Source organism: Lissotriton vulgaris, chromosome 5, assembly GCF_964263255.1.
Source record: "Lissotriton vulgaris chromosome 5, aLisVul1.2, whole genome shotgun sequence".
Lineage (NCBI taxonomy): Eukaryota > Metazoa > Chordata > Amphibia > Caudata > Salamandridae > Lissotriton > Lissotriton vulgaris.
Genome location: NC_141693.1, coordinates 827616696 through 827630741, shown reverse-complemented (window position 1 = coordinate 827630741; position 14046 = coordinate 827616696). Strand labels below are relative to the sequence as shown.

At 42.1% G+C, this 14046-nt stretch overlaps 1 protein-coding gene across 2 annotated transcripts in view; it reads left to right on the top strand.

Moving 5' to 3' along the window:
* Nucleotides 1-14046, top strand: part of LOC147711656 (uncharacterized) — a 523516-nt gene that overhangs the window by 86966 nt on the left and 422504 nt on the right. For both annotated transcript variants that reach the window (XM_086920221.1, XM_086920220.1), the window contains exon 2: nt 675-707. In XM_086920221.1, the coding sequence (XP_086776347.1) occupies nt 678-707 (30 nt within the window). In that variant the 5' untranslated portion in view covers nt 675-677. The remainder of the gene's footprint in view (nt 1-674; nt 708-14046) is intronic.

Below are 14046 nucleotides of genomic sequence, written 5' to 3'. Positions count from 1 at the left end.
GGAACTTGAGGAAGGAGGAGCATAAAATGTCAGGGGACTCTCGCAGAGAGCGAGCCACAGTGTCTAACATCAGCACCATACAAAGATGTATCTTTGTGATGGTTGGTTGGTTTTGTTTAGAAGAAGGATTATGGTGAAGTGACCAAGGGGAGGGGTGGACAGAATAGGATCCAGTCAAAGTGGATTTTTGGTCATCAAACACCAAGTCAGTTTTTTTTACTTTCATGTTATTAGACAAAGGCAAGTGGAAAACAGACTCATAGTCAGCATTCCTTGTGTGTCCTCATTAGTGCATTGCACTACTTGCTATATTATTTGATTTGTATGTCAAATAATCATCAATTTGAGCTTTCTAATATTTAATGTCCTCAACATTACATATTCTTTTTTCTTAGCGTAGAGCCCAAAGAGTGAGGTGATGATGATGCTGCTGAAGACAGGTACAGTGGAGACCTATGCTTTCCAAAGTACATGTTCTGCAATACTGGAGGTCTGGCAGTGTGTAGTGGGCAGAGGGATATTGGTTAATAAGACTAAGGTACTTTATGGTACATAAAATACACTGACCTAAAAACTCAAATATATCATTGTTAAATAAGGTGTTTCCTGTTCTACTGTGCTTCTTACTTCTCCCTATTTATTCTTAACAATAACTTTTTTTCTTTTTTGAACAGATTATGTCTACAATCGCCATTATCAGTGCAGCGGTAAGTACAGAATTTACTACAGAAAAGGAAATGTAGGTATTTTGTGCACATATTAAACCCTTCAGAAAAGCATTGGTGCAGAAAAAGTAGTTGCATCTTGGCTGATTAAGATTAAGTGCCAGGGCCCAAAGTTTTTCTCAGAAGCCCACGGCCATTGCGATTGAAGATCAGTGTGCCAAATACAAAGCCTATGTAGTCTTGATTCTATCTCATGCCTCTTTAATCAACCACCAGACATTCCCTGCATCTTTATGTCACTCTTTCAGTTTTTTATCATCCCTCTTTTGTCTTTAGTTGTCCATCTATCTCTTTCTTGATGACAGTAACGAAAAATGAATGCCGCTGCCTCCCCCCCACAGCTACCACTCAAATTAGACACCCAAACACAAATTGTAGTGGTTTTTGACTAACCATCTGGAGGTGGGGCCCACGCACCTGCCTTGCATTGTGGTCCAGGGCACCAATTTTATGCCATTGAAGACATTACCATGTTTGAAATTTGAATGAAATCTTAGGATGATTTACTGATTTTACTCAAAAAGCCAGATCATTAGCTTAGTGCAAAAGTCGGGAAGAGAGGAGAAACCTCTAATGTGTTGTTGGAGGTAACACCAGGTTTTGCAGGCAAGGAATGAGAAGGCATGGCCACTTGCTCTGCGTTTGTGTACGTGTTGGGTGTGTGCTAATGAGAGACCAGCAGAGTGGAGGTGTCTGGAAGGTTGGTGGAAATTAATGCAACTGCTCAGTAGCCAAAGTCAGTGGTGTGGTAAGCTTTGTAGTTGTGGGTGAGGAGTTTAAAATGTCCACCCTTGTGTATTGGTCGCCAGTGGAGTTCTTAAGGTATGTAATGATGGGTGCTCGGCGTGAAAGGTTGCAGACTAGTCTGGCTGCTGCATTTTGGACGGCCTGCAGTCTTCTGTTGAGCTGGTTTGGGATTCCTTTATACAGTGTGGTTCCATTGGCCAGTCTTCTGTGTTGTAGGGTTGGGTGATCGCTTTCCTGATGTTGTCCGGTAGACAGTTGATGATTTGCTTCAGCATAATTGTGTTTTGAAGCAGGCAAAAACCGCTGTGTTGACTTAGGCAGACATATCCAGTTTGTTTTATGAGTGGGAATGGAAGAAAATAAACTTCCATTTCCACTCATGAAGTAAATAGGATGTTTACCTGAGCAGATTAGGTCTAATTGTTGTTGTTTATGACTTTGAGTGGAGGGCGACCTAATCTGATTGTTCCCTCTTTAGATCCCTAGGGGCAGATTTATGTTAACTGGCGCATCCCGAGAAATGCGCCAGTTAACATGCGCCACAGTGCACCACAGCTACGCCACCCATGGTGCGCCGCATTTATGATGCGATTTAGAAAAGGGGGTGGTGATGAACAGAGTGTCTGAGTTAAACAGACCACTCTTACCGAGTCCAAAGATCAGGGCTTGATCCATCACCGTTATTTATCTCACTGCCCCATCCCAGCTCAGAACCTGGCTATATGCAAATCAGTCTGTCCCTGGCCCAGTGCATCATGGGAACAGGGCAGACTAAACTACCAAGCCAATTCTTCACCAGAAAGGAGACAAGCTACCGGGGACCGGTTTCTGGCATTTCAGCCTTCTTCGGCCCGGCTTGCTTGAATCCTGATGGAGCAGTGAGAAAGGGACTCATGTCTGAGTATACCCTGCCACACCTATAGTGGCCAAAAACGATTTAGAAAAGGGGGTGGTGATGAACAGAGTGTCTGAGTTAAACAGACCACTCTTACCCAGTCCAAAGATCAGGGCTTGATCCATCACCGTTATTTATCTCACTGCCCCATCCCAGCTCAGAACCTGGCTATATGCAAATCAGTCTGTCCCTGGCCCAGTGCATCATGGGAACAGGGCAGACTAAACTACCAAGCCAATTCTTCACCAGAAAGGAGACAAGCTACCGGGGACCGGTTTCTGGCATTTCAGCCTTCTTCGGCCCGGCTTGCTTGAATCCTGATGGAGCAGTGAGAAAGGGACTCATGTCTGAGTATACCCTGCCACACCTATAGTGGCCAAAAACGATTTAGAAAAGGGGGTGGTGATGAACAGAGTGTCTGAGTTAAACAGACCACTCTTACCCAGTCCAAAGATCAGGGCTTGATCCATCACCGTTATTTATCTCACTGCCCCATCCCAGCTCAGAACCTGGCTATATGCAAATCAGTCTGTCCCTGGCCCAGTGCATCATGGGAACAGGGCAGACTAAACTACCAAGCCAATTCTTCACCAGAAAGGAGACAAGCTACCGGGGACCGGTTTCTGGCATTTCAGCCTTCTTCGGCCCGGCTTGCTTGAATCCTGATGGAGCAGTGAGAAAGGGACTCATGTCTGAGTATACCCTGCCACACCTATAGTGGCCAAAAACGATTTAGAAAAGGGGGTGGTGATGAACAGAGTGTCTGAGTTAAACAGACCACTCTTACCCAGTCCAAAGATCAGGGCTTGATCCATCACCGTTATTTATCTCACTGCCCAATCCCAGCTCAGAACCTGGCTATATGCAAATCAGTCTGTCCCTGGCCCAGTGCATCATGGGAACAGGGCAGACTAAACTACCAAGCCAATTCTTCACCAGAAAGGAGACAAGCTACCGGGGAGCTTGTTTCCTTCCCAGTGTAAGAATTGGCTTTTGTAGTTTGGTTTGCCCTGTCCCCATCATGCACTGGGACAGGAACAGACTAATTTGCATACAGCCAGGTTCTGAAACTGGGATGGTGCAGTGAGCTAAAAAACGGTGTTGGATCTAGCCCTGATCTCTTGACTGGGTGAGAGCTTTCTGCTTAATTCAGAGACTCTGTCCCTCACCACCCCTTGTTGTAAATATTTTTGTCCACCCTAAGCGTGGAAGGGTATTCTCAGATGTGAGACCCTTGCTCATTGCACCATCAGGATTCAAGCAAACCGGGCCGAAGACGGCTGTAATGCCAGAAACCGGTCCCCGGGAGCTTGTTTCCTTCCCAGTGTAAGAATTGGCTTTTGTAGTTTGGTTTGCCCTGTCCCCATCATGCACTGGGACAGGAACAGACTAATTTGCATACAGCCAGGTTCTGAAACTGGGATGGTGCAGTGAGCTAAAAAAACGGTGTTGGATCTAGCCCTGATCTCTTGACTGGGTGAGAGCTTTCTGCTTAATTCAGAGACTCTGTCCCTCACCACCCCTTGTTGTAAATATGCATTTATGATGCGGCGCACCATGGGGCAAAAACGGCACAGATGCGTGACGCATCTGTGCCGGAAATGTGGCGCATTGCTGGAGTTGCGTCGCAAGCACAACGCAGCTCCAGCAATGCTCTGGGGGGGGCCTATTCTTTCAATGCTGCCTCAAGCCTTACGCCTGCTTCAAGCAGGCGCAGGGTTTTGATGCAGCATTGCCCTGAAAGTGACTGAGTGAAATCTCATAGATTTCACTCAGCCACTTTCAGGAGGCGTTCCTGCGCAGGAACGCCCCCCCCCCCCCCCCTGCGCAGGAACGCCTCCTCATGGCGCAGTGCTGTACAACGTGACGCATCTCCTAGATGCGTCACGTTGTAAATAGGGCGCAGGGATGCGCCACGTTTCCGTGCCGTTGCGTCACGCAACGGCGGCGTAAACGTGGCGCAAGCCCTTCATAAATCTGCCCCTTATTGTATAGAAGAAGTCCAGTTTCTTGTCTATAATGATTCAGAGGTTCCTCACTTGTGAGCAGAGCATGGGGCGGGCATGAGCCATCAGGTGGAGTCCTATTGTGAGGAGTTCTTCCCTAAGACTACCACCTCAGCTTGACTGAGACCAATTTGATGCAATTTGATTTCAGTCAGGTGGCTACTTCTATCATGCATGTGGTGAACTTGTTCCTGGTTTTGGGTGTTTTGTCTAAGAGGCACAGGATCAGTTACATGTCGTTGACGTAAGGATGTTTGTTGTGAGCTTGTATAATATTGGCCATGGGTCACATTTATGTTCAAGTGTATTGGGCTGAATGAGAAGCCCTGCAAGACTCAGCAAATAACATCTCTTGCTTCAGAGGCATAGGGGGCATGTTGACAGATTGGGTTCTTCCGGGGAGGAAGGGGCAAATCCATGCAAGGGCAAGTCCCTGGATGCCAGCTTTGTGGAGTCATTGGGTTAGAATGGGATGGGAGATGGTGTTGAAGGCTGCTGATAGGTTTGGAAGGGGAGGGCTGCGCTTTTAGGCATTGAGGATCATCAGGATGGCATCCATTGCTGCTACAACTTCAATTTCTGTCCTGATTATGTGGTGGTGAGAGGCTGGTGTTTGGTGAGGTGGTCGGAGAGGAGTTTTTTCCAGGACTTAGGTTGGGTAGAGAAGGAGGGATATCTGTTGATAACTGTCAAGTTTGGTTGGGTCAGCTGAGGGTTTCTTTAGGAGGGTATTGACAGCTGCATGTTGAGGGCCTCCCTGATAGTCATAGCTCCTTTGTCAAAGGCGTGGTGGGGGCAGAAGTCAGCTCAGGCCCGGAGAATTTGGTTTTCATGATTGCTGTGGTTTCTTCCTCTTTGCTAACTTTTCCCATGTGGTGATTGTGTTAACTTCAAGAGAGGACCATGTGTTCGGTCGTCCAATTGTGGGGGAAGTTTCTTTAACGGTTGGGATTTTTCTGCAGAAGAAGTTCAAGAGGTCGTTGCACAGGTCATGTGATGTGTTGATGTTTCCTGTGAGAGCTATGGGAGTGGTAAAGTCTTTGACAATTGGCAAGACGTCTTTGCTGCTGTTGGTTCTGGAGTTTATTGATTCAACTAGGGCCTTCCTATTGATTTCTCGGATGAGCTGGTGGTATCTCCTCTGGGAGGCTTTGAGGGTGTATTTTTCCACTTCTCCTTTGCTGGTTCTCCATTTCTGTTCCAGTTGTTTGCTGATTTGTGTTCTGGTCTTTGCTCTGTTTTTCATTACATGGGGGCAATAATTTTGGCACTAATGGTGATCCACATGTTGAAATCCTCGATATTGCATGCCAGGATGCCTGTTGGTTTTGGTTTCTGCTCATTTAGGGCGTTGGTCCTGTCCACCTATGCTAGTATGTTCCAGTGTCGGGGTGCTGGGCCTGGTATGGAGGCTCTTATGGATTGGTGGACCTTGATGGTAAAACTTACTTAGGCATAGTCTGCCCAGGTGACAGGTCTAGGGGTGTTGATTGTAGTGTTGTCGGAAGATATAAAGATGGGGTCTAGGATGTGTCTGATGGCACGGGTGGGCTCATTGACGTATTTGAATACTCCCAGGTTCTCGAGATTGTCAAGAAAGGCAGCTGAGTTGGTGTCAGTCTAGTCTTCAAGATGAAAACTGAGATCTCATAGGAGGAGGAAAGTGTTGTTATCGAGGACTAGGGGCAAATTAGGTATGTGATTTGGTTTCAAAGTTGGGGCAGAAGACAAGGGCTTTAGGTAGGGGGGTAGTACTCTGTGCCTGCTGTGTGCTGCTTTGATAGGGATATTTACAGTAGGTGCTCAGGTTGTGAGCAGAGGACCTTGCTGAGGGTTGGGGCCAGGATTGAATTGGGATAAAAAAAATAGGTCCGGGCATACTAAAAAGCAAAGTGACTCATATTTGTAGATTGCCTATCCGCAAAACACTGTATCAGCAAAATGTTATGAGCAGGGGGAGGGTCCCTGACAGAGGCATGTTTACTTAACTTCACTTAGATAAAAAAATGCATGGATTAGTTCACACTGGTGAACCAAACCTGAACACAAGCGAGACCACTTCTACTCTGCCCCCCTGCCCGCTAAATCTGCATACATGAATGGGCCTGCCCAGTGAGAGAAAAGGAATGACATCTCTGCCCGTTCGTAAAAAGGAGGTAACAGAGGCCCATCTGCCTCCAGAAAGGCCACTCAGGCACCCACAGGGCTGAGGCCGGTATTTGATGCCGCACATACATCGCCCAAATCGGCCCTCAGGCTGTCCAAAACCAAAAAAGAGGCGCACAGCTGGAACTAGGATATCAGCCCCTCGGTCATTGCTGAGTGCCCGACTTACCAATACGACATTGGTGTAAACTGAGCAACAGGAGCATGTCAAACAGAAACTTCAGAAGCTTGAACTATACAAATAAAATAGCATGTGTGTGTGTGTTAAATAAAATTACAGGGACCAAGAGGTGACAAAGAGGGGCTTTGAAAACATGCAAAAGACACAGTGATTTACAGATATTTAGGATACATATTTTAACAATTTTATGCAAATGGAAGTAAAGTGATTGTCCTTGGTTGTTTCAAAGAAAATTTGGTCAACTACTGAAGTAGACGGAATTAGAACAGTGCATGGGAGGTAAGCAACAGAGCCACTGGAGCAAATTTACTTTTTTCTGTTATCATTTGTTAGGCTGTTGCAGAGGACCTTTAGCTGTGTTTTGGCCTTTCTTTCTATTTGAGTTATTGTTCCCTGATTTTGTGTTTTGCAGTTGGTACATTTAAAGGTTCTAACCAGCCTGTCAAGATCTTTGCTCATAGAGGGCTGTATTCTATGATGGCTTTATGTATGTAAAAAAGTTTTGTTGACATTTAGGAAATGCTAGATGGCATGTAGTAAAAGCTCTCTTCAGTTGGTCTCTCTCTGCAAAAAGAGAACTGCTGCACTACACTCAAGGCTTGGTCTGAATGTCCATGGTTATTCTGAAGAGCAGAGTTCTGATTAACACTATGTTTTTATCAATAGAAATATAGAGGATCTCCGAGCAAGAGCTGGGCATGTCAAAAAGTCAGTCAGCCATTATAATGTTATTAGTATAACTCTGAGTGAGCCAGTTTGTTACCAATACTAAAATCTAAGTTGCCTCCGACCTACACCGTCATGGTCTCTGGACCCACCGACATCTGGTTTCCAATTCTGACCACCTGATTATGATGTGACCGAACACTGTTTAGTTGCATACTCCCATTTCCCTATGGGAGCTTGTGATATGGCCATTAACCAGCTGTAACACAAGCTCCCATTGAGAAATGGGTGTGTGTGGAAAAACCTGCACCCTGTGGCAGGCACCCATGGTGCCTGCCACACAGTGCAGGGTTTCACAGGGAGGCAGCCTTTGTACCCCCTCGGCCACCGAACGTAGGCTGTGGATGCAAGGGTGCCCTGCTAGGGGCCCCCAAAGTCACTTTCCAACAGCCTTTCAGTGTCGGAAAGACCAGAACAGAAATGCATTTGGAAACTGACATCGTAATCCCGAGGTCAGAAACGCTGACCATATCGGATTACACTGCAGTTCTGAACAGATGGCAGTCTCCAAAGGCCGGTTGGAACCACGTGGAAAGACCGGCCAGTTTACACTTCGACCACCGACATCGTAAGTTGGAGGTTGAACTGCAAACCAACTGTATCAGTCGGAAAGCCCCTGACCCAGTTGGAAAGCTTCCAACCAGCGGTCAGAGGCTTTCCGACCGACATCGCAATTGGCCCCAAAGTGTTTTTGGGTATTGTCAGAAGAAAGGCTTTGATCAAATAGAGATGATTAGGAGCATTCTTAGAGAACCTTAGTATTATCTGGTGCCTAGCTCCAAGGCACTTTTGTTTCTTTACTGCAAAGCTCTGACTGCGGTCGATATTATGAACAGAGCTGTGTGCCTCGTATTAAAAAAATTGTGCAATATTTTTACACATTTTATGGGATCCTACTAGTTTTTTACTTATGAATAGTTATCTTCAAATACTATTTCCAGCCTTCAGTTCCATTGTAAATGCTTTCAGGTAGCAATGATTGCCTATTCAAATTCATGTTACAAATGCTATCATACAACTATATATTTCATCAGGCTACTTGAACCCTTTTACTGCATAGTTGTGAGAGCTGTGTATATGTATTTGTGCAAACAATGTATCAACAGTGCATTGCATCAAGAACATATAATGAAAAATGTGGAGATTCTTTATATAAAAATGTGCCCAATATTTTATTCCATTTCTCGGATGGACCAACATACATCCAAGAATGCAAATCAAGAAAATGTTGGCCTGAATGTCTGGAGGCTGACAACACCGAATAGGTGTTGATTTACTCAGGGTATGCAGTCTTCACAATCAGTTATATAATACATGGGATTCTGTAATCGCTCTAATTTATTTATAATTGGCAATTTATCACGCATCCAGTTGCCAACTGTAAAGAAAAGAAGTCAGAACTTGACTACATGTTATTACAGTTGAGTTCTGACATTACCTTCTTATTGTGCTTGTCAGCAGCTGAGGAGTAAGGCAGGTCAGGTCACGGAGCATAATTAGAGAAACAAAACAGATCATTGCGTTTCTATCTTCTGCTCTATTTTCTAGCTTAGAATGATATGCATTCATTAGAAAGTTAGAAAAAAGCTAGAACCTTTCTGCATGTTTGTACACATTCCTTTCTGGTGCAGCTTTTTTTTTTATTGACTTCTATTGAACTATTTTGAATAACAGTTTTCAACAAATAGCAAAAAGGTTTTTGATGTGTTTAATTTTGCACTAGATGTGCTATTTTTCAGATTTTAATGCATGCTCACTTTTTAACATGAAGAAGCTACACTCTAAGGTTTTAAGTGGTTTGTGGGAAAAGTGATGGTGTGTCCATGTGTTATATGGGATAAAGTACCCCCTAGCATCTGATGGAGAGAGGGTGAAATCAAAAATGTTTGTATACCCCTCATGAAGTCACCTTCCCATAACTGTATTATGTATTAATCATGTGGTTTTAAATTAACCAACGTAGAATAGAAAGCACACACAAAAATACACGTGGGATACTAATTTGCTCGTGTTGCAAACCGTAATCTATTAATTATGTGAAATTGTCTTATTAATATAGTGCGGAAATGCTATATTCTAATCAAACGATTCACAAAAGGGGGTGGCGATGAACAGAGTGTCTGAATTAAGCAGACCACTCTTACCCAGTCCAAAGATCAGGGCTTGATCCATCACCGTTTTATATAATTGTATTGTGGCAGAAATGATGGAGAATGGTAAGAAAACAACACATATATGTGGCTTTTGAGCTAGGTAACCACTAACAGGGTGGACATAGAAGGGGGGAGGTAAACAGAAGGGTTTTACTTGTGTTTGTTTCTATGATAGTTCATGTTATGGCCTATGAGGCCTAGTTAAGCATGGAGGGTCTGCGAGACTCCAAGAGAATGTCTTTCTACGAATGCGCAACTGTGCTCGAGAGATGTGCAAGCAATCTGTGCCTGTGTAGCTGGTGTCAAGGTCAAGGTCAGCGTGGCCTGAAGAGCAGAATGGTGCCAAGTTAAGATGTCCAGGTTAAAGGACAAGGGTGAAAGAATGCAATAACAAACAATCGGAACGTTATTGTGCTTAGAGATATGACTAGGCAGAAATATGGACAATGAGGGGTTAAGGTTATCCTCATTCACCCCGTGAATGGACCAATGAGAATTGAATGCGGACCTTAAAAGTTTCAAATTTTAGTTAGATAGCTAGGGGAAAAGGGTATAAAAGAGGTTGTTTGGAGGAGAGAAAAAATCTTGCTTTTGAATTACTTTTTACACCACGACATGCTGTCGGACTGATCGATTTTTCCTTGGTGCAAAGACTTTGACATTTTTCCTGACTTTAACTTTTGACGGGGTCGGAGTCCTGATGGGTGTTGAACATCGAGAAAGAATAGAGAGGCTGTTTTTAGGAACATTGCTGTTCTAAACCTGATTTCTATTGCCGAGAAGATTGGTAATATGTCTTTGACTTATTTTTCTGAATTATTCTGCTAATAAATGTAAACTGTTTGAATTCATTTTCTCTTTCTTTAGGTGAATTAATTAAATTCGAACTAAAGGTTTAATAAAGTAAGGTCATGCTAGGAGATTTAACATTTCTAAAATAAAAATCAAATAAATAGAGAATTAATCTGGTCTTGTTGTCCATTAGTTAACTTTTACTAGCTGATCCATTGACCAAACAGTGGGGTGTCTTAAATGTTTTCTCGAGAAACGATGGTAAGATCTAATAAAATGCATATGCTTATACTATATAACATTTAGATTAAATAGATGAAGTAGGATGAAGTAGGACACTCCGCTGTTCCAGCAGCTCATCCTCTGGTTTTAACTGATCTTGGGAGCAGGGTGATTTGTGTGAATGAGTGACTCGCGGTGTTATGGGCCCCACCGACGAGTAAAGTGTGATAGCTCCTAGGACATATAGTGATGGTTTGGAGGTTTGTTTTAGAGCAGCACTGGATCACATATTTGATAAAGATATTGCAAGTCACCTCAGAGTTTCATAACCTTATAAAGGAACTTATCCTTCAGCCTTAGTCCTCTACATGGTAATGGGACTCCTCAGTGACTAATAATATCTTTCTCATGTAGGGTAGGGTGTGCTTTATTCTTTATAAAATTGGAGAATTGTGACGCACCATGTCACCTATTATAAAGACAATACGTTAGAACTTGACTAATATAATTTATTACATTCGAGTTCTGATGTTACAATGCCTTCTGCCAGAGCAAGCAGTCGAGGCAAAAGGCAGGTTAGGTCACAGAACGTTACTAAAGCAGTTATTTAAAGCATTAGAAAACAGAACTTTGCTTTTCTTTCTTGTGTTTTGTTTTTCTAACTAACAATGGGAAGCAGAGAGAACATGTTTAATGTTTGCACTCCTTAGATAGTTAGAGAAAAGCTAGAACGTTTCTGCATTTTTCTACTAATTCTAAGCTACTGAAGCTTTTTTTTTAGACTGAGCTGTATTGAACTGTTTCTAATATCTGTTTGCAACAAATATGTCGGAGTTTTTTGATGTGCTTAATGTTCTTCCAGAGGTTTTATTTTTATTCTTCATTTTTGAAAATCTTCTCATTATTTCATATGAAAGAGCTATGCATCAAGGTTTTAAGGGGGTTGTGGGAAAAGTGATGATGTGACCATGTATTATATGAAATAAAGTACCCTTGGTGTACATGATAAGTCTACTGTTAGTCAACTCGGAGTTCCATACCTTATAAAGGAACTCAGCCTTTGGCCTCTTTCCTCTTCATGGCTGTGGAATTACTCAGTGACTGGCAATATCCTTATAATGTACGGCAGAGGCTACTTTATCACATATATAATATTAGCTCAAATCTTTACGTTTTCATCCCCCTTCCGAGTATGGTGGCCCCAGTTTTCCAACTGAGATGTTAACCGCAGCCTTATTCTAATGGAAGAACATAAGCAATCTGCCTACTTCTTTAATGTATTGTGTTTGTATATAGGCATGTACATTACTGTCAAATGCTTACTAGAAGAATACAGGTAAATTGTTATGGTATGCTGATGCTCTATGGTGCAGAACCATGTGGCATATCTAGTAAAAGAAAGCATCTCATCAATCCTTGGTAATGGAAATTGGTCAACCATAATATTGTCATGTAAACATCTTAGATAAACACATTTTACCATTGGCCAGTCTAGCGACAACCACTGGTGAAGTCCATACCGATGCTTCAATTGGATCAATAATGCCTGCATATTGTAGTTTTTTAAGTTCCATCTTAACTTTGTGTCTTACAATAATGGGAATAATATGTGACTTATGTATTTTGGAAATGGCTAAAGCTTTGACTCTTATTTGGTTTGTGGACCTTTTGAGTTTTCCAACCTTGCTGCTAAACACATTTTTAAATTCCATTTTGTGTAGTCCCCATCGCAAGCAACTAAAACCTGCTCAAGTAATGCCCTTTGGTCCTTCCAACCCAAAACAGATGGATCATCAGTTGCCACATGCAGTTTACATGTAGCTTGTCTGTTCTTGAATTTGAATACAAGAAGTCTTTATCTTAACACATCAATTGTATCGCCTGTAAAACTGTCTGGGTTCACATCAGTGGGCTTTAAATGAGAATGAATAATGTTTACATAGTTCTTCTTCCAACCCGCACACGCAATAATAATAAAAAGGGATCTAGAATCTGCTATACTGTTCAAGGTAACCCCACCAAATGACACCCAACATAAAGTTTTACTGCATTTACAACACCAGTTTTTCTGTATAATCTTTGTGCGAAATATTTTCTTCATCAGTTTCATTCTCTGACTAATCCGTTCCATTCTCCATACTCATGTGAAGTGACCAATAAATCATTTGGGAGCTTGAGCAGGGCATTTGTCAAATCCCGCTAAATGTGTGGTACTTTTACAAAGGTAGCACAGCATGTTCTACTTTCATTTTTACATATTTCTTGGTTTTACTCTTTTTTTTCCGGAAATCTTATCAACAGAAATGTTCTTAACATGTGGTAAAGTGGCCACTCCGATAGTTCTGCTTTCTTCACTAAGGCAATAATACCTTTTATATTTGAATCTCCTTCAATCCACAAGCGTTCCTGTAAGCCTTTTTTTAGCATGCAGAACTATTTAGACATGAATTAATTTGTTGTGTAAATTTCAAAATTTTCATGCTGCTGACAACGTTTTAAGTGAAAATATATGGATTCATAAACTTTATTCGATTCAAAATGATAGAATCACAAAAGTGTACAGACCTTAATTTAAAATAGAAAAACATATTAACACCAATAGGTCGGGATAATTCATTCTACAATTTGTACATAAAAATCTAAAATAGAGATAAAAAACATTTCCAAAAGGAAGTTATACAAATATTACATATCATTTATCAATTAATCACACCCTGTACCAAAGAATATTATTATACCATATGACCAATTGTACCAACATATGACATTTATTTTTGTTTTTTAGTTCATTTTATACCGATAGCAGAAAGAGGGTATTAACCAAGCTAACAGTGCCGTTTCCTAAATTGCAGTGACAGTCGTATGAAGCTTAACATGGCGCAACATACTCCAGGTGATAATAACGATAACAAATAATCATAACCCTCTTTATAGTTACATGGTCGCCGACCTTTTAGAATAGGCTTAATAAACCTGGTTCTTGGTTCCTTATAAAGAGAACAAAAAAGAACAAGATGAATAGTATTTTGACTGGTTTTGTCATCTCAAGGACAAGGGGGCAGCCTCTCACACCAACCCCCTTGTTTTGGAAAGGCAAAAAGAAAGTGGAGTGTGTTTAATCTAAACCTTGTCAGATAAAAGCGCCATTGCACATGAGTAGTAAACGTTAAATAAAATTGGACCTTCAATTTACCCAAGCAATTTGTTGGCTGATCTAAATGTAGCATGCTTAGGCTGTTATGATAACTTGTTTTAATTAAAGTTTTTATATCCCCCTGCATATTTTCGGGATTATCATACAAATGACCCAAACCAATTTTATGCAAAGTGTCACTAACATATGAAAGCCATGGGATCTGCATTGCATGTTCAAGATTTTTGCAGTCCTGGAGGATATCTTTTGAGAGCTAAAGGTTTTCCATACTTTGCCCCA